Source organism: Pipistrellus kuhlii, unplaced genomic scaffold, assembly GCF_014108245.1.
Source record: "Pipistrellus kuhlii isolate mPipKuh1 unplaced genomic scaffold, mPipKuh1.p scaffold_m20_p_3, whole genome shotgun sequence".
In the NCBI taxonomy this organism is placed as follows: Eukaryota; Metazoa; Chordata; class Mammalia; order Chiroptera; family Vespertilionidae; genus Pipistrellus; species Pipistrellus kuhlii.
In genome coordinates this window covers 3,666,928-3,687,498 of record NW_023425529.1, presented here as the reverse complement: position 1 = coordinate 3,687,498, position 20,571 = coordinate 3,666,928, and the positions used below count along the sequence as shown (strand labels likewise).

Sequence of the window (20,571 nt, the reverse complement as noted above, 5' to 3'; positions counted from 1 at the left end):
TCAACTGAATACCACCAACTCATCACAAAAAAACCCATCCCAGAAAACTCATCACAAAAGTAAACTGTTCCATGCCAGGATTATGGAGAGTTTCAAACCCCACCTTTGAGTAACATTCTAAAAATGCACAAACTCCTTCCCGGGCCTTCTGACCACTTAACACTTCAGTGTCAGTCCGGTGCACACATTCTGGAGCAGCCCGGGATTCGGGGAGAGCGTGAGTTCAGGGCATTGAACCCTCATCAAGACATAATCCACAAACAGAAACAGCTCAGCCTCCCAAGAGCATAGCCCTGAAACCTAACCCACCGCACCGGGGGGAGCTCTCCGTGGAAGCTGGCGGCAAAGGGGAAGGGCTTTCTGGCTCCCGCACCCACCGACAGTCAGTGCTGGGGGACAGGAGCCCGGGGCCAGGTCAGCCTGAGAGAGGACGGATCATCAGCGTGGGCCAGAAGCAGGCCTCGGTACCCGGGGTCCACTCAACCCCACACAGCGAGAGCACCTGGGGCCAGGACTTGCTACATAAAAGCTTCCTCTTTCTTTAGGACAAAGAAAGGCTTGTATCCGCGAACAGATACTGGGTGGTCTTCTGGGGCTGAAGACAGGAAACCCAGGCACCAGCCCCGTCCACACCTGGCCAGCAGCTGCCCCAGGCTGCCAGGCACCAGATCTAAGCCCAGAGCTTATGCCTCTAGGAGACTCAGACGGTAAAGGGCCTAGACACCCACAACCAGCATGGGTGGGAGGCGAGAACAGGGTCCCCAGAGGGAAGGAGCGAGGCCAGGCCAGGTCTGAGATCCGAGCAGGGACGGCTCTTACTGGCTTCTCGATGAGGTCGATGCAGGGCTGCAGGTCGAGCCCGAAGTCGATGAAGTTCCACTCGATGCCCTCGCGCTGGTACTCCTCCTGCTCCAGGATGAACATGGTGTGGTTGAACAGCTGCTGCAGCTTCTCGTTGGTGTAGTTGATGCACAGCTGCTCGAAGGAGTTCAGCTGCAAGGAGGGAGAGCAATGTCAGGGGCCGTCCACCGTGGGGCCACACCCACCACGCACCATGCCCACCACCCCTTGGGAAGGAGTGGACCAGGGGGGATTCTGGAAGGTTCTCCATTTTCTGAGGCCTGAGGACCTCTCTAGCAGCCTAGTCAAGCCCTTCTCAGAATAATATTTTAAAACACATACAATAGATAAATGATGAGAGAAATAAGTTATGTTAAAACATAAATTATCTGAATACTGAGACACAGTACTACATGATGCTTCTTTACTAACAAGCACAAGGGCTTGGTAACTCTTAAAGTTTTGAAGTAGAAAAGAACATACACAATTTTACAGCATCTCGGTCACAACTGCAACATAGGAAAACCTACTCCCAGGCAGCTGTGGTCGGTGCAGTTTGCTCAGTTCACAATGGAAAAAATGTGTCATTTCAGAGAGAGGCTGGTGAAAAATAGAGGTAATGTTCACCCCACCCAAGGGCCTGGTTCCTCTGGAATCTACCACGGGCCCCGGGTTAAGAACCTCTGGTTTACCGTAACTACCAGCTTTTTCCTATGAGGGCTCAAAGTCTTTATGGGCAGGGCAATGTCTTGTCCCACAGTTCAATAAATATCTGTTAGGAGAATAAATCCACAGAAAGACCTGCCCATGAAGCCCCCCGGGATACCAGCTAAAAGTCCCATTCTCTGCAGCATTTCTTTTGTTGTTGTTAATCTACCCCCGAGGATATTTTCCCACTGATTTTTAGAGAGAGGGAGGGAGGGGAAGAGCAGAAAGAGAAACATCCAAGTGAGAGAGACACATCGATTGGCTGCCTGCCTCCTATGCCCTGACCAGGGCCAGGGATCCAGCCTGCAACCGAGATGCATGCCCTTGACCAGAATCGAACCTGGGACCCTTCAGTCCACGGGCCGATGCTCTATCCACTGAGCCAAACCGGCTAGGGCTCTCCAGCATTTCCGGTTGGCAAAGAGCATGCCTGTTTCGGCTTAAAACATGCCCAATGCTAGGAAGGAGACGGCCAACTTCGGTTGCTGTGGAACCAGCGGAAAGAGGATTCACAGACCAGGAGAAGGAGCCAGAGGCCCAGGAGGCGGCGAGGGGACATGGGGGCACCAGGGGGAAGCTCACATCAAAGATCTCGAAGCCGGCAATGTCCAGGATCCCGATGAACGAGGCACCCTGCCGCTTGGTCTTGTCCAGGGCCTTGTTGATGCGCAGCACCAGCCAGCGGAACATGCGCTCGTAGGTGGCCTTGGCCAAGGCCTCGATGGCAAAGTCGGCCTGGGGGGAGGAGCACCAGGGGACAGAGCGTCAGACACCAGGAACCCTTAAACCTGAACCCTCTGCCCCAGGAAGTTCACCTGCAGGGCCCTCCCCCAGGGAAGGAGCCCTAAAAAGGAGAAAAGGCTTCGTGCACACAGACATGTCCACCGCAACGTTATTCACAACGACCAGGAGTTGAAACAACCTGACTACCCAACAATTCGGACACAGTAACTTAGAAAGACATCTGCAAAGACCTTTTAAAATAAATGGGGACATAGTGAAATACCCACAAGAATTGGCAAGCCATCTGAGATTTGTTCCAAATAATGTGGGGGGTGGGGAGTGGGGACGCAGATAAGAGTAACGGTGAGCCAAGACTGGCCATGAGTTAGTCACCCATGAAGCTGCCTGTGTAATGTGCTGTCCTCCCTACTTTACCGGCAAATGTTCAAAAGTCCCTAATAAAAAGCCAGGGTAACAACTAAATTTGGAATAAAAAGAAGGACTTACAGGAAATAACAAGCTGCCCAATGACTGTCAATGGGCAGGAACAAGGGCAAATTATTTCCTTCTCTAGACTTTTCTGTATTCCCCCAATCTTAAGTGTTTGTGAAGCATTTTTGTAATGAAAAAACAAAGGTCCTAACTACTAAGGAAATGGAACAGTTGGTAATGATTATGCAGGCCGGCTTTCGAAAACAATGTCCTTGGCTCTATCTGCACAGAATCACCCGCAGGCTGTCGGCCACCAGCGTGAGGACTGGAGCACGGCACTCTGGGAAAGAGAAATATTTCTGAGAGATGAGAGTAGCACCTTAAAAACGCCTATCACCACTACAGAGACTAGAAACCACCAACAGAGGGGAGGAGCGGTCCTGGCTGGAAGGACCTCAGCTCCCGGGGAGGCGGGCACAGCCGGGAGGCGCAGCCGAGGGAAGGCCTGCCCATCTCTCACCACAGGCAGCAAGGCAGCAGGTGGTGGAGAGACAGCCGCTTGGCACGGACCTCAGGGATGGTGGAGGCCGCCGCCACCCTGGCACCAGAAACATCAAGTTCTCGCTTTAGACCAGAGCGGGCAGGCCTCTGTCCTCGCTGACCAATCAGTCTAAGTGTTGGCTTGAGGCAGAGGCAAGTGGCCTGGGAAATGTTATGAACCTCTCAGAGTCAGATTCCTAATGTTCTTTATATATATATATATATATATATATATATATATATATATATATATATATAGATTCCAGAAAGGAAGGGAGAGGGAGAGAGGGATAGAAACATCAGTAATGAGAGAGTCATTGATTGGCTGCCTCCTGTACACTCCCTCCCTACTGGGGAGAGCCTGTACCTAGACATGTGCCCTTGACAGAATTGAACCTGGGATCTTTCAGTCTGCAGGCCAGCGCTCTATCCACTGAACCAAATAGGCTAGGGCTCGTGTTCTTAATGGAGTAAAGATGACATTGTCCTCAGAGCTATATGAGGACTGAATGAGGGAACCCATGCGACAGTGCCTAACACAGGATGCCCAGAGCAGCCCTCAAACTGGCCCCTGCCAGGACCCTCGCTGCTGCCAGGGGGCATGCATACCTGTTCCTTAGTCTGTGCCTTCTGGACGTAATCCCGTCCCACCTTGATGCGAGGGGTGAGGATTCCTCTGGTGAAGTCAGTCACATTGATACCCAAGAGGTGGGACACTTTTTGGGCAGCTAGTATTTTTCAAAGAGAAGGAGGGGAGGAGAAAAGGAGTTTTGATTAAACTCGAGCACAAGTCCCTCTGCCCAGCCTCTAGTGAGAAGAAAGCTGTGGCGGAAACTGAGCCAGTACCACCAGGACAGCTGCTTCGGGAGCCTTCCCCTTCCACCCACAGGCACGGCAGGGAGGAACGCGTCCTAACCTGGGCCCAGCATTGGTCCCTCTGCACACGCTCAGCCTCATCTGCCAGGTGTGCAAGCAGGTCTTACCCACAAACAAGACCGAGAGGAGGCGGCCCCGATGAGAGGGGACTGAACAGCACTGGCCCACAGAAATGTCTTTCAACCCCTGTACCCACATGCCAAATGTTTTTCTGAAGCCCCGAAGCAGGGCACATTAAGGCTGAAGACTTAAATAGCGTCATGTGCAGTGACCCACAGGAATAGTGGTGACAACAGTGTCACGGGGCCCTAATGTGTGCACAGAAAAGCGTGCATTAAGCTGCAATGGCAGCCAAAATCTCTGTCTTACTGGGACACCTGGTTTGATCTCAGGGACGAACGAGGGAAACCCTGGTCCACACGATCATGGCTTTCTGCCTCACAGATGCTGCCTCCATGAAGAAGGTGTTACATAAAAAAAGTGCAGAGTGCCAGCCGGCCAGTAGCACACAGAAATTAAAAAGTGTGGCATGTAGAATTCCCACAAGGCTCCCTCCTGAGCTGCCCGGAGCCCAGGCACCTGCCCCGCACTTCAGTGGGAGGACCTCGGTTACCTGTGTTGTCGGGCATGGATGCCTGGTCGGTGTTACGCTCCTTCTTGAAGGCGATGTTGCCGAGCTGAAGGACTCCCGAGATGACACGCAACAAACCTGGGATGGAAGCAGAGGCAGCTCAGAACCGAGCAGGGGCTGGAATAAGCCCTGACTGGGCCATGGCCTAGTCCACGTGGCGGGCTCAGCACCTGGAGGGCTCACTGCCTCCCCGCCAGTGCGGCTGTCTCTGTGGCCTCTGAAAACCTCAGCTTGAGCAACCCTGTACTTAGACACGAGCTGTTACGCTTCCCAACACTTCTAAACCCAGACCAACGAAGGATATACCTCTAGTCCAAGGACCATGCCACTGTCTGTTTTAATAAATAAAGTTTTATTGGAACACAGCCAGGCCCATACAATTACACATTATCTATGGCTGAGCAAAGGTGGCTCCAATCTTAACGCTAGGGAAGGGGTGCACTCTCCCCAACTTCCTAAATAAAGCCTCAAGGCTACTTCATCTTGCCACCCAGAGAAACGAGAAGACGCAGGCAGGTTCCACGCCACTGTTCGTTCTAGGCCTCACGAGCGCAAAGACCCAGCCCCCGCCCCTCCCACACTCCCTGAGACAAGGCAGGACAAGGACTGCAAGAACGGACATAGTCCCTGGGCAGTCCCTGGGCAGTTAAGCACCTGTACTGTGTTCCCCTCTGTGTAAATGCCTGTGGTTCCGCGGGGAACAAATAACCCTGAAACTCAACCCTGAGGTACCATCTCCCACACACTCAAGGCTTCCTCCCTCCAGCTTCTCCAAGGCTCCCCAAGAGCCAGAGCCAACAGGAAGCTCTCCAAGAGAGTGATGACCAGCCTGGCCTTCCCTCCTCACCCCAGGAGGGCCAGCCTTACCAATCTGCTCGTCTTCGGGGATGCTCATAATCCTCATGGCCTCCATGGTCTCCTGGAACAAGTCCTTGTCCTGCTGACCGGGGATGGTGACGTGCCCATTGGACAGGAAGCGGTACTTGTTGTATGGCTCCAACAGGAGGTCAGCTGTGAGGGGTGGAGGCAGGGCGGTCAGGGACGTGCTGAGACCAGGGCTCTATCAGCGCTGCAACATCAGGTCTGGGAGGCGGAGAAGTGCCTCTAGGAGTTGCAGAGTAGCCCGGATGCTAACTTTCCTCAGCGTGTGGAGACTGACTCGCATGGAGCCCACGAGGCCCATGACTCACAGCTGCTGCACCCACAATCCACCCTGGCTTTTCTCTGGCATGGCTAGAAACAGAGGCCATGCTGTCAGAATGGCCCGGAAAACAGAGCTCATCTGGCTTCTCCCCGCCCCAAACTTCAGCCGGAGTTTTATTTCCCAACGGAGTTTTATTTCCCAACGTGAGTGCTGCCCCGACGCGCAGGCGCCCCAGTGTCCGGCGGCCCCCATTTCGGCAGAGGCCGTGACTCACTCTTCAGGTGCTCTCCGGCCCCGGACAGGAGATAGTAGAAGATGTGGAAGGTCCGCTCATCCTTGGCCTGGCGGATGGCACGAGATTTCTCCAAGAGATCTTTGCAAGCATTGAGGAGTTGTGCAAGCTGGAAGGAAGGCGGCCCCTCCACTTCCTTCTATTCCCACCAAAAGCCAGTGCACTTCACCGGGGACAAAGAACGGCACAAAGTAGTCAAATATAATGCAAACTCTCGCCCTCGCTGGCGTGGCTCAGCGGATAGAGCATTAGCCTGCAGACTGAAAGGTCCCAGGTTCAATTCCGGCCAAGGGCACATGCCTGGGTTGCAGGCTCGATCCCCAGTAGGGGGCGTGCAAGAAGCAGCCGATCAATGATTTTCTCTCATCACTGATGTTTCTCTCTCCCTTTCCCTTCCTCTCTAAAATCAATTTTATATATATATATATATTTAAATAAATAAATAAATAAATAAATAAATAAATAAAATGCAAATTCTCTTGGCTCTGCCCTTCAAGGGGTGTAGCTTATCTAAAGAGGGGCGCTCACACTCAGGAAGCTTATCTGTTTCAAGAGCCCCCTTCTCACAAGCCTGTGGAGACAGAAGGCTCCCCCAGAGGAGGCTGTCATGCTGGTGTAGGGAGAAATAAATCAGCCTTCACACCAACTCCTGCCCCGGCACCACACTGGATGATCTTGGATAGGCCCATCCCAGGCAAAGCTGAACTGCATCCTCCCATGAAGAAAAACCCGGCTTGGAGTTGGGCTTTCAATGAGCCGCTCCTGGTTCTCTTCCTGATGCCACGGAGGAGGTGTCCTAACAGACCCGGGAAGCAGCTTCCTCTCCATCATGGTCACTTCCCTCCCCGCTAGCCCAGCACTCTTATTACAGTAACCATAAGGATACAAGTCTCGATATTGGCTCCCACGATGTAGCCATTGACATCAAAGTTGATGCGGATGAATTTGCCCTAAGGAAAGACAATGAAGAGGTCAGAGGCCCCATCCTCCGATGGAGAGCCTGGAGGGAGGAATCCAGCGTGCCTGGCAGCCAGGGCCAGCACCGCACCCCACATGGGCGCTCAGGACTCCGTGCCCCCTGCTTCAAGCATGGAACCAGGATGCGGTTCAGGGGTGCCAGTTCCTCCGCGCAGGTAAAGTGTTCCCCACTGCCTGGTTTGGCCCAGGCTCTAACTGACTATGGTGGGACAATCAGGGGCCAGCAGTGACTCCCCACTCCCCAGGCTGAAGAAGCTGTGTATGGAGGTGCACACCGACTGGAGTAGGCCTGGCCTGCTCCACGCAGCTGCCCAGCGAGCACCAAGCCGGAATCTTCCTCACTCCTAAGCGAGGGCACCCAGTTGGGAGGTGACATGTGCCAAACTCTGTGTAGCACCCCCCGCCCGAGCCTGGGCACAGCTGGCCGCCACTCACAAATCGCGAGGAGTTGTCGTTCTTCACGGTCTTGGCGTTCCCGAAGGCCTCCAGGATGGGGTTGGCCTGCAGCAGCTGCCGCTCCAGCTCACCCTAGAGAAGGACCCAGAGGTGCGGTGAAGCCCAGGCAGAGGGGACGGGGCAGAGCCATGTCTGCAGCTTGGAAGGGGGGTGCTGGTGGCCCTCCATGCCAGCCTCGGCCTGGTCTCCATGTCACTCAAGAGCAATCTTCCCACCTGAACGCCAGATGCCTTGACTGGTTTGAACTTAGTTCCCTGGACTGACCGATCAGATGGCCTAGAAAGGGGAAGCGGCAGTTCCCCCAGCTCCAGGAACCTGGTACAGGGACCCAGATCAACCCCGGAGGATGCGTGAGAGGGCAGCACATGACCCAAAAAGAGAGACAGGCACCCTTCCTTCTCTGGACAATCTCCATCCCAGATACCCTGGCTTCCCTCTGCCCTACTTACCTCAATCCTCACCCATCAGGCCACACATTTCCTATTTCATAGGCCAGACACAATTCATCTCATCCATGCCTTAATACACACTGAATTTCCTTGCTGGTCCCTGCCCTACCACCCCCAAACCTGCTCCTAGCACATCAGGTGGGTGTCTGAACATGGAATTGACAAGGGTTCTGAACTGTTTATTAACACCAATGAACTCTACTTGTGGTCACATGATGCTTTGTGGTTGACAAAAAGTGCCCTTATGCCTTCTTGTCCCTGGGTTCCCATGATACAATGGGGCAAAACAGAGTAGCCCCGTTTTACAGAAGAGAAAACTGAGGTTGAGGGAAGAAGAATGATCTGGCTGAGGCTATGCAGCTATCAACTAGCAAAGCAGATATTGGGGCTTGAGTCTACCACCAACAGCCGTCAGTCACTGCCATTCTTCCGCCCTTCAGGGCTCTACTTGTCAGGTCAGATCAACTGTGGAAGCAGCCACTGTGCTCCCAGCAGACCAGATAATAGCTGACACTGGCTGAGGAAAGTACGCATCTCGTTCACCTTAGTGCCTGGGTACCCTCCAGGGGGAAAGAAGATCATGTAGGGGCCAGGCGGGGTTCTGGATTTACTAGCAAGGCTGGAGCCCAGCCAGGGATTTACGGGAATAAAGGCTGCCGGTGAGCGATGAGAAGGAAGACTGGTAGGAGCAGCAGCTCCCCGGAGAGTCATGAACCGGCGTTCCAGGAACACCTGCCGCAGACGGAGCGCTGAGGACGCAGGAAGCCCTCCAGAGACTGGAAGGGGCCCAGGCCTGAGGGAGTCTTCTATCCTCACACCATACAGCTAAGTGAAGGAGGGCCAGGGCAGCCAGGTCAAAGGGCAGGGGTCAACCACTCAGAGCAGGCTGTCCATGTGTGCCTGGTGCCAATGGTCACAGCACACTGGAGTGCAGCCTTGGGAAGGCCTGGAAAGTCAGCAAGGCAGCCCACGGGCAGGGACTGGATGAGTGCTCCCCCACCCACTAAAGCACTCCTCTCAAAACACAGGCCAGGCGGCCAGGCGGCCAGGCTGGCCGAGCCACTCCCTTTTCCCGCAGACAGATGGGAGCAGGGCCCCGACAGGAGTCTGCTCTGCCTCAGCTTGGAGGTAAACCGAAGCCTCTGTCTCGGGCCCGGAGGCTATTGCCACGGAACATAGGACAGCCAGACCAAACTCAGGAGCAAGCATTAGGGATTCAGAGGCCAGGTCTCTGCTGACAGTGGGATGACTAACCTAGGGGGGGTTTTCTCTTGATACCTAACTGAGCACAGAGGAGACATTTTTTTCAATGAAATTTGTGAGAAATGAAGTTAGGAGGTACTGGAGGCAGTGTGTGCTCATAGTTTGGAATTACCCATCTGGCTTCTGAAAGGCTTCACTGGGTGGGGTTCTAAAATACGGGGGACGGGGGGAGTAGGTGGGCAAAGGTCAGACTATGGAAGTCCACCTTGGACGTCTTTTTCTCAAGCTCTATCTTGCCAGCCTGCGCCCGGCCAAAGCCCAGCCTTCCCACAGCAAGATGAGGCCTGGGACGTCCCGGTGGGTGGTCTTGGGATGAGCAACTGAGTCCCTCACTGCAAGGGGGAGAGAGCTCAGCCAGAGCATGCCACGGCAGGCCTCGAGTGGTAAACCAAGTTCAAGAGTGTCTCGGGGCCCAGCTGTGGAAAATCGCCGCACAGCTTCAGGCAAGGAAATCAACTCAACTGGTCAACGGCCTTTACAACCCAGGACCTGAGCAGCAATCAGAAACCAGAGGCATCCTATTCAATCACTGCGGTTGGACGTGGAGTCAGGAACACGTGCCCATTACACACCGAAGCCTGGGGAAGAGGATGGGACAAGTCTGCCTCCACTTATCACACCCTCCTCCACAGGCCACGTTACCTCGGTGCTGGGGGCTGCCTTCCCCTCCGCAGCTGGAGTCCCGGAAGTCATGCAGAGGGGTCTACATTCCCGCTCGCTACCAGGGACTCCAAGGTCACCCTCTACAGAGCCAGGCGCATACTAGGCATTCAATGCATAGTTGGGAAATGGATTTTACAGCAAATTCAGAGATGGAAAACCACAGCTAGAGAACTCCTAACCTCGCAGCCCCGTTTTAAAAATAGGCCTCCTATAAAGAATGGAAAATGGGGGGTGGAGAGAGGGAGCAAAAGAAACTTTATTGGTTTCTAAATATAACTCCTGATGCCCCATGGAAAAAAGATCCAGAATGTCTTGAGAAGTTTGGCACATGAAAAGTTACTTTTGGGTCCATTCCAGAAAACTGTACTCATTAGGACATTACGCAGGACACACCCAGGTCTGCATGCAAAGGGACACACACCCCTACTTACTTATATGCGCTGCACACAGCACCCCTGTAAGGGGGAGCCACCCAGACGGCGCAGTACCCCCGCAGCCTGAGGGGACACCACGGACACTCAGATTTGACAGGGAAGAGTTGTGCTTGTGAGGAAGAGAGAGAGCACCACACAGGCATGCTGAGACCGATCCCCCAGCTCTGGGCAAGTCCAAGCTGGGCCTTCGAGGCACTGCTTCTGCCACACAGAGGCGGCAGGTGAAGGAGCCACCATCTGCATCTAGTCTGGACTGAGCGTGTGGGGCTCCTGGACCACAGATTCCCGCCCCACTGTGCCTCGATCAGGGTTCTGCACGGGCTTTACGCTACCAGGCACGTGGGAAGTTCAGGTCAGGACTGGAGCAGCTATTGAAATAGATGATGAGGCCCATAACCATCTGGCAGAGCTGTCATTTCAGAGTGCACAGGAGGTCACTGTGTGTCACACCCAGCCCCCCCTCCCCAGACAGTCAGTGAGCCGAGCCTCTGAGAATCATTCTAGCCAAAGAGAGTGACAATGTGTGGAGTGAAAAGCTGCTTAGGAAAAATACATGATTCAAGGGCACACGATGATGAGAACACGCATTCCTGGTGCAGAACGTGCAGTAAACGTGCAGCTCACCTATCGAGGACACTGCTGAGTTCGATCATAATCCACCAAGAGGGAGAGGGGGGAAAAAGGGAGGTGAGAAGGCTTTCTGATTGCCCCTTCTCTCTTCGCTGGGGGCTGTCCACCCAGAGGCATTTCAACAGCAGGGAAAGCAGCAGGGAGTCAAATGCAGGCCTGCCCTCCATCCTGCAAGTCTCCATCAGCTTGAGAACCAAATTTCAGAATCTCTCTTCCAACCTCAGAGGTGAAGGCCACACAGCAATTAGCTGCCAAACCCCCAGGGGGAGGAGGTCCAGTTTCCATAGCAACTCAGAAAGTTGGGAGGCCAAGGAAGAAGTAGGCTGGCTACCAATGGACCCACTCCCAAGACAGCCTCCTACAGCGTCGATGAAGCAGGTGCAGCCTCTGCTTCCTTCCCCAACGCTCTCATCTAAACCGAGCCATGAAGCATTGAATGATCTTCCTCCTGGGGAGGAAGGCCCACTCACCTGGTCCTTCTTGCTCTTATGCGAGGAGGCCACGTGAGCCAGATACTGAATGACTTTCTTGGTGTTCTCCGTCTTGCCAGCTCCAGACTCACCCCTGCCAAGAGAGCCAAGGGAGTGAGAAGAGGCGGCAAATCCTTGAAGTCTATCCCTTCCCCTCTGCATGCTCTACTGCCTACCATTCTGTTGGGTGCCAGTGCGGACCTAACACCTAGCGGCAGATGAGGGGACAGGCAAAATAATGCTGGTTCTGGGATCCTCGCGCAGGCCATTTCCCATGGCCCACTGCCTGCCCTGGTCACTTGGCAGCCTTTGCATCCAAATGTCTTCGGAATCGGTCTGAGGCAGCTGTTGACTCAGGGGTCAAAGGCACTCATACATGTTCCTCCGAAACTGCACTTGAAGGAATGTTCTGTACCACTAACTCCCGCCGCAGTGGGGTTTATTCATCTCCTTGTCAAGTGCAAAGGATGAGGGCGAGACACCCAGTGTCCACTTCAACCAGGTAAAGAAAACCAGTGCTCAGAGCCAGGAGGAATGCGTGCCAGAGGGGCCAACGGTTGCCAGCCTGCTCGCCAGGTCCTCTGAGGAAGGCAGCCCGGCTAGATCTTTGCCCATGAAATAAAGCTCATCCGTGCTGTGGGAACACTGAGCAGCCCGTCCCCTGGGGGAGAGGCAGGGCTTGAGCTGGGAATAGATTACCCATCAGCCTAGGTTTTGGTCGGAGTCTCAAGGGTAAGAGCAGGTCTGGTGACACATGGCCCCGCCACCCCGGCAGGAACACTTACGTGCACAAAATGGACTGGTCCTCTCGGTCTGAAACAAAGAAGACATCGGGTTAACTTCTGGCTCCCCTGAGCTGCCCATTCCCAGGACAGGCAGCCTCGAAAGCTGCCTCTGCAGGGGCCCCTCCATGGCTGATAGGTGCTGACCCTATGCCTCACTGAGGGGAGGGACATCCCTACGTGGCAGCCACTCATCCTCCAGGAGCTCCGACTGCCCACGCTCACTGCCCTCCCTGCCCCCATGAGACCAGAAATAGCCTGTCTCTCTCACTTCGGAGAAAGTCCATCTATGAAAAGCTCCCGGGAGCCTCCTTCTCTGAGCGCCCAGGTGTGTTTATAACTGGGGGTTCAGGCTGTGGCAGGCGTTTTCAATATTGTCCCCATCTGAGTGAGGAGCACTGGTTCGGAGGCTGGGCAAGGGGTGTGGTAGGTAAGGCTGGTTTGCAGTGGGACAGCCCTGGGGCCAGATGCCGCCCTGATCACATGCAGAGCCTCTCGGAGCCCCAGCCTCCTCCTGGGATGGGGACAACGGTGCACATGCAAATAACATGCACGAAAGCACCAGTGTGGTGTCTGACACATGGAAGATGCTCAATGATGTCAGCAGATTTGTAACAAGTGGGTCTCGAGGCCTGGCTGTCAGGAACTTCCTGCGACTGCTCCCAGCTCTGAGACCCGCTCAGTGAGTAAGGATATAAGCCACACGATGCTCCCCTCGGGCGCAGGGGGAACAGTAACACCCCCACTTTGAAGCTAAGTTTGACAGCAATGCTTTAAGATCTTCGACCTGACCTGTGTGAGTGCCGGGTGTGCAGTTTTAAGCGATGGCTGAAAATACAAACTCACTTTTCCTCTTTTCATCCCACCCCATGTAAGACCTCAGCCTGCTTGAAATCAAGTCTGCCTGAATCCAGGACCAGGCTACTTACTAATATCTAAGCTGTGGAGAGGTATTGTATTCTCCAGTCTCAGTTTCCTTGTCCATAAAGTCCATATGCTCCCAACTCCCCTGGGAGAATTAGTTTTAAGTATAGAAATAACCCGCATGGTGCCCTGTAAATAGAAGGTACTCCACAAGGGGCTGCTGCCTGTTTACTTCCCCATCCGGAAGCCACCTGAGGGGATGGGGGTGCACTGTCAGGACCACGGAGCACTTATAGCTGTTAGCACTTATAGCTGTTAGCACAGATGCTGCATAGAAACTGATGGCCATCCGGAAGGACACTCACTGGCCCCCACTTGGCCAGCCATAGCCCTGCAAGGCGGCCTAGGGAAGGTGACTCATAGCTCCCTGTGTGCATAGCCTTAGGAGACGGATTTGCAGACACACAGCTAGGTCTGCTCGTTGGCAAGTGAGCCTCCAGCATGCCTGATCTAACAGCACACAGGCCTGGACTCTTACCACCATCGCTTCTCTGGCCTGCGGGTCACTCTGGAGGAAAGAGGGAGTCGGGACAGAAAGGAGGAAAACTAAACCTCAAACCTGACACAAACAGCAGCTGCCCACCCAGCTCCTGTCCAGCCTCCCCGATCCCCATCAAGAAATAACAGGGATGGGGTACGGAGAGAACTCAGCCTTTTATCTTCACACAACCCCCCACCACCCATCCTGCTCTCCACTGTGGAATGCTCAGAGCAGGACCCACAGGGGCAACCTTGCTGCCTCCGTCTCAACTTTCTCACAAAACAGAATCCTTCAAGCCTGCGGCCAGGGCTGAGGCAGTCTCCGTAAGACAGGCGGAAAGGCAGAGGGAAGGAGGCTGGGGGCTAAAGGCTGGGGGAGACACACAGTTTCCATCTCCTGCCCCCTAAGCACAGAGTAGCGACCGAGAAGAATCTAGGACAAACACGGTTGTGATCTGGGGCCCCAGGTCCCCCACCGCATCTCCCTGGGCCAGCCCAGCGGCAGGCATGTTTAGTCACTGCTCACAGGCGGGCAAGACCATACCTGCACGTGCCGGCAAGTCGTGAGACAAGCAGCGGCCTGAGACAAGCAGCGGCCGACACTACCATAAAAGGAAGCATTCCCATCCCTCCCAGAAGGAACCGTTTTCCCAGAACTGCCTAGGCCAGGTCCCTGGGATGGCTGGAATTCCTCTAATTGTGTGAGGAGTCAGATGCTGAACAACAGGAAGCAGAGCAGCCCCCCCACCCGCCCACATGTGGGTACAGACACATAGGTGCGCATGCACACACAGGGACATGGACAAGCTGCATGTGGACACGTGTGCACACAAGTACATGTGTAAGAGATTCACGCACACACAGGGCCACATGCACGCAGATTCCTGCACACATTCCAATTCCAGACCACGCATGCACGTCCCCACCGCAGCTCTTCCTCTCCCCTGACCTTTCACCTCCAATTCCTGAAGCCACGCTAGCACTGCCAACACAGCCTAGAAGGGAAGACTCCAAAACTTTCACTTTTCACTTTAAAGAAGCCTCAATTCGCCTTGCCAGGACACGCATTTGGGCAAATGCTTGTTCAGAGGAAAACTGATGTGAGACCTACTTTATCTCCTCAACTCTGGTCCCCAAGTCCACCTGCCTTCAGTGACTGACACCCTGGCCCTTATATCCGGAAAGGTCTTTCCAAATCTTACAGCAGTTTTGGCTTCGCTATCGCATGGCCTTGCAATAACCCTGGGAGGTAGATGAGGCAGCAATGTCCCTGCTGTAAGCCTCCTCTTCTGGGCTGTGCAATGGTTAGAATTCTCAGCAGCCAGTCGGCTCTCCACCTGACTCAGTTTACTCTGCCAGACCCCTGGTGCATTCCAGGGAGGACCCTCCTTAATACTCACTCTATCCCTTGCTTCCCACACGAGATCATCTCATGGGATGGGGATACCCGAGAGTCCAGCCCACTCAGTTGTTTTGGCTCAAGTCTTTATTTGGGCCCATATGGACTAACGGCTAATTTGAAAACGCCCTTCCTTCCTCCACACCAGAGGAGACAGACAGACAGACAGGAACCCTGTGGCCCAGACCAGGGGAATGTACCCCCCAGAGAGCACACACACACACACCCCCCCGCCAAAGATAACCTTGTCCTGGGAAACAGGCTCCCTGCCGGGATAAGGCCCTCCACCTGACTTCAGAGCCTGGCCGCCCCTGCGATAAGTGGGGGTTGGGATAGGGACAGGACTATGACTCGGTAGTGGTTTTCCATGCTTTTAAAAGAAACAGCAGCCTTTCTCCTCAGATAAAATCTTCCCGAATTCCCAACATGAAGAATGGGGGATAAAACCCAGAGCTGCCTGTAAAGTGGAAACAGGGTTCCTTGGAGCACACTTTGACAACCCCTGGTCCTGGTGTCTCTGACATGAAGGAGAAAGCCACTGGCCATGCCCTCCAGGGCCCTGGTTCCAACCCTCACTCTGCATTCCCCCTCATGATGCCTGGCCCCTGGGGCAGCACAGCACAGTGCTCAGAAACTGTCCAAAGCAGCCGAGCCCTCCACTGCCCAGGCCCACGGGGCACTGTCCTTGGGGCAAGAAAGGTTTTAAGTTACACATTCGTGATGAGGCCATTCCCTGTCCTGATTTTATTTTAAAGCCCAGTGCCCCAAGGCCTTCTGGAGCTGAAGCACATCTCCAATGGACATATGTTCCAGGCAGCGTAGGAGGTGGGGAGGGGTGACCGCAGGTGTTTCACCCCAGGACCAGACTTAGGCTAGGGGCCTTATCGCTCACTTCCTCTGTGAGAGGAGCTGCGATTCTTGTCCATAAAAGGCCATGGGGCTCACACAGCGGTGACATCAGCCCCGACAGGAAGTACAGGAGGAAGAGAATGGGCCTGGTTCACCAACCGGGCCGGAGCTGACTCACTGGAGGCTCACAAAGATAATGCCTCCTGAGGTTCAGCCAGAGCTGCTCTCTTAGGCTTACACGGGGAAGAGCACCCTGCCCCCAAGACCCATCTTCAAGTCAACCAGGTTTCTTGAGAACAAGAAAAAATGGCACAAAGGGCAGTTTCGAGTTGCGTGATGTGCTGCCTGGGGTGAGACTGATGGGATGACTCATGACAAGCGGACCTGAAACTTTCCACCACCAGGGGGTCTGTCTTTCACGAAGACTGAGAGCAGACCCCTGGCTCACTCACTGGGGGAACCCCTACTCCAAGTCACAGGAAGCATCAGGCTGTCCTGGGCAAAGTCCTGGACTCCAGAGTCCCTTCCTCAAACAGCCTCTCCTGAACCCATCAGGGTCTTAACGGGCCAAATTGCAGGTAAAGCATGAAGAGACCTGAGCTCAGAACCTAGGGGCTGGGAAAGGCCTAGAGGGCATCTGGCTCCACCTTCTGCATCTAGAGGTCAGGACACTGAGTCCCGAGAAACCCAATGACTTGATCAAAGTCACGCAGGCTGGGCCAAGAACCCAAGCCTCTGATGCCGTGCTTCCCCAGAGCGCTCCTACGGGCCCGCCCTGCGCCGCCGGCAGCCCTGCCTCCCTGCTGCCCACTCACCAAGTGTCACATGGGGCCTTGCAAGCTGTCTGCTACTGTCTCCAAAACCAGCCCTAATTCATGAGCTTGGCTTACAAGCACTTGGGAAGCAGAGAGGTGAGAAAAAGCAGGTGTAAAATAATGCACATTAGCCGAGGCTACAGTGGATGCTGGCCCCGGAGGCCTGTGTCATGGAGCCTCTGGCAGCCCGCCTGCCTCGCAGTCAGCCAGCGAGAAGGCAGCTGCCGTACACAACATGGTCACCGGTTGGTTATGTTCTCTCCAAGGCACAAAGGTAGGCCATGACCAGACAGATGCTCGGTCAGCAGCAACCTAAGCAGGAAGCCAGGTGAACTTGATCCAGTGCCTCTGCCTACACGCTCCTCCAGGCTGTGGTGTGAACCCTGCTGAGGAGGCCCTAGTCCCCAGATACAGGAGGCAGAGAACAGGCAACCCTCCCCACCACGCACCCTTGATAATTAGAAAGCAGCCCAAGAGACGGCTCTTAGCTTTCACTATGTCCTGGGGCGAGCAAGGCCGCAAGCAAGCCTCCTCTCAGCCAAAAGGCAACCAGCAGCTCACACAGGTGAGCTGCCAGTACACAGGCAAACCTGCCAGAAACCACTGCTGGTTGTTTATCCAGCCTTTCCCATGGGCGGGGCCAGGAGCGAGAATGTTCTATGGGTTACTACTGAGGCAGGCGATTGGTTTGTCAAAGAGGAGGGAAATTCAAAAGCCATAGGTGGCCAAAACCGGTTTGGCTCGGTGGATAGAGCCCCAGGTCTGCGGACTAAAAGGTCCCAGGTTCGATTCCAGTCAAGGGCATGTACCTTGGTTGCAGGCACATCCCCAGTAGGGGGTGTGCAAGAGGCAGTTGGTCGATGTCTCTCTCTCATCGATGTTTCTAACTCTCTATCCCTCTCTCTTCCTCTCTGTAAAAAAATCAATAAAAATACATTTATAAAAAAACACAAAAGCCACATGTGAGTGCTGATGGCCCACAGCAAAAGGGAGTTCTGCGCTGCTCTTGAACAACACTGCCCTGCGGGACACACACACACACACACACACACACACACACACAGGCAGGAACCCTGGCTGAGTCCTGCGCAGAGAGGACTAAGCCACCGACCACAGGCCTGCAGAGGGCTCGGCTCGAAGTGGGGGAGACAGAGGAGAGGAGAGAAGCACAAAAGGCCACGAACAGGGAACTTACAAACACTGCCAGGCAAAGCTCAGGACAGACTTGGCTCAACATCGGAGCATAAACAGCCCTGGGAAGAGAACAATGGGCTTTTTCGAAACACCCAGTTGATGAGTTGTGTCAAACTTGCTGGAGAATACCAGGAACTTGAACACTAGGAGATGAACAATAAGGGCACATGAAGATGCTTCCTGAAGAAATCGGGGGCCCTGGTTGCCCTGGAGAAGGGGCAATCAAGTGAAATGAAAGGCCAGAATTTGCTCCCAGAGCATGGCTTTCTATCTTGGCCTTCAGCTTAGACCTCTGCCCCATTGTTCTTGTGGAGAAACGTTCGTGCTGGAGAAACATTATCTCCATCGAGAGTCACAAAGCCCAGCTGGAATGGCATCCTGAGTCCCGATCAATCCTGTTTGTTTGCCAAAGAACACCTCGGGTCCCCAGAGTGTCTGATAAAGGTGGACACTGGGCCAAGACCGTGGTCAAGACTAGAGGAACTTTACAGAAGCCACTTCTAGAGTCCTTACTCTTATCCCTGCAACGTTCAGCTCTTTTCTCCCTGTAATGTTAGGGAGTTCTTTTTCTCAGCTGATCACTTGATTCCAGAAATCAGGCAGGGAGAGGAAAGCAGCCCTTCTCTCCAAACGCATCACTTTCAGCCCTGACGTTGTGCAACGTGGCCCTACGGCAGCCTAGGAGCCAGCGATTGAGAGAACAGGAAAAACGGGCTGGTGCGTAGCATTCGCCATGCAGCGTCCAGGAGGCTGAGAGCCTGAAGGGGCTCAGCCATGAGAGACTCCGCAGGTGAGTTTTTGTTGTTTGTTTGGGGGGGGCAGTAACAAAAGCATTAGGCCAAGTTTTCAACCACCCCCAAAGTTTCAGGCTCCAAGAGGGCCCTCTCTTCTCTCCCACTTCAGTCGTCCAGAGCAAAGCACAATGGACCTGCTGGGTTGGATTAAAAACAAAACAAAAGACAAACCCAACACTGAAGGCCTGAAAAGGATCCATTAACCACAGATCCCTCTTCCAGAAAGAAGATTTTATAGAAACGAGACTGGCAGGCATGACCACATTCTAATTAAGCAGCCTCATTCCAGGGGCTGGGCTTTCCTTCTGGGGGCATGACAAGCAGTCTGCCAGGGTCGGCCCTAAAAGTGCCTCCTAATCCGGGCTAGATGGGTGAGCCAGGGCCCAGCGCTGCGTGTCAGACCTCTGGGTCCCCACAGCACCTCGCTTCCCTGGTGCTGGAGAACTGGCCTAGAGCATATGGGGCATTCTCCAAAAGCCCCACTACGCTCTCCTGAAGCCCCACTATGCTCTCCTGAAGCCCCACGGAGACCAGAGCAACACAAAGGCCAGCTCTGGGTCCGAGGAGTAGATCAGACAAGTGGTGGTATGCGTTGACTGCAGGGAAGGCAGCTTTGACAAGCCACTTCCTGTGCGTGCTGGTACGCAGAGCCTGAACTCTGAGGAGAGTAAGCCACCGCCTGGAGGAAGCATCTGGCTATCACCTTCATTAAGCAGAAGAGCATGGACTGAAGGGTCACATGACTTGCAGGCAGGGACAGTTCCGTGCAGAAACTGCATTGTCAGACTCCTCTTGCTATCTTCTTAGGGGCACTTACTGCAGGCCAGAAGCCTTCCTTCATTCTTGCAATAACTGTGCCATTTTATTAACCGAAGAGGAAGATGAGAAAGCAAGGCCCAGTCAGAGTAAGTGACACAATCGAGAAGTGACCCAAATCCAGCCCAACCCCACACTCTCTTCTCCACACCGTACTTCCTGTTCACAGGCAAGTTGCTCCCTAACCCTAGGCCCAGCAGATCCCTTCTGGTACCTACCACAGAAGGTTATGTCATTGTCAAAGCCCCTTGCTACCCCAGCACCCTCAAGGCTCAGCGGGGCGCCCCCTGTGTGCTAGACTCTCACTCTCCTCCTGTAGTTCATTCACCTGCCTCTCTGGACTGGGCCTTGGTCTCCTTCAGGCAGGGCCACGACTAGCACACAGTAGGTGCTCTGTTAACACAGGGAACCATGTGCAGGCACAGTACACACCCTCGGGGTGAACCACTGCTGCACATGTGGCTCAGACCTCCCTGCAGACAGTGGGCCTCTGTGTGCCACTGGCTGGCAGGCCGAGCCACCTGGCTGGCACATTCCTGCTTAAGTGGAGTCATCACCTCTGCGGCTTCTGCAGCCGACTGGCCTGGTGACTCTGTTCAAAGTCATGCTTTCCTGTGCCTTCGAAGCATTCCCCAGCCTCTCCTCAGAGACCTGGAAAGCAGACAGCTCCTCCAGGAGCACCTCCACCAGGGCAAAGGAATGCGGAGAGCGGGGCAGGAGGGCGCTCCTCCTCCAAACCAGCGGGCCAGCGAGAACTCTGCCAAAAACCAGCCAGAGAAACGAGGGGCAGCAGCGTCCCTGAGGGGTGGGCACAAGATGGAGTCAGGAGACCCTAGGTTCTGGAGCTGGCAGCCTTTGGGCCTTTGAACAAGTCAGCTAACATCTCTGGGCCTGCCCCTTTTCCTGGGAATTAGAAGGGTCGTATTCAGAAGTAAAGTCAGCGCTAAAATTCTACCTTCATTGTTTACCCAGAAATGTTAGGCAACCAC

At 54.3% G+C, this 20,571-nt stretch overlaps 1 protein-coding gene across 1 annotated transcript in view; it reads right to left on the bottom strand.

Annotated features, from left to right (window-relative positions):
* The window catches only part of MYH9 (myosin heavy chain 9), a 90,516-nt gene that overhangs the window by 27,220 nt on the left and 42,725 nt on the right, over positions 1–20,571 (bottom strand). The window contains 10 exon segments of the mRNA XM_036458800.2: positions 820–993; positions 2,131–2,283; positions 3,853–3,971; positions 4,733–4,828; positions 5,618–5,761; positions 6,169–6,267; positions 7,073–7,136; positions 7,600–7,692; positions 11,530–11,623; positions 12,315–12,342. Of these exon segments, the coding sequence (XP_036314693.1) occupies positions 820–993; positions 2,131–2,283; positions 3,853–3,971; positions 4,733–4,828; positions 5,618–5,761; positions 6,169–6,267; positions 7,073–7,136; positions 7,600–7,692; positions 11,530–11,623; positions 12,315–12,342 (1,064 nt within the window).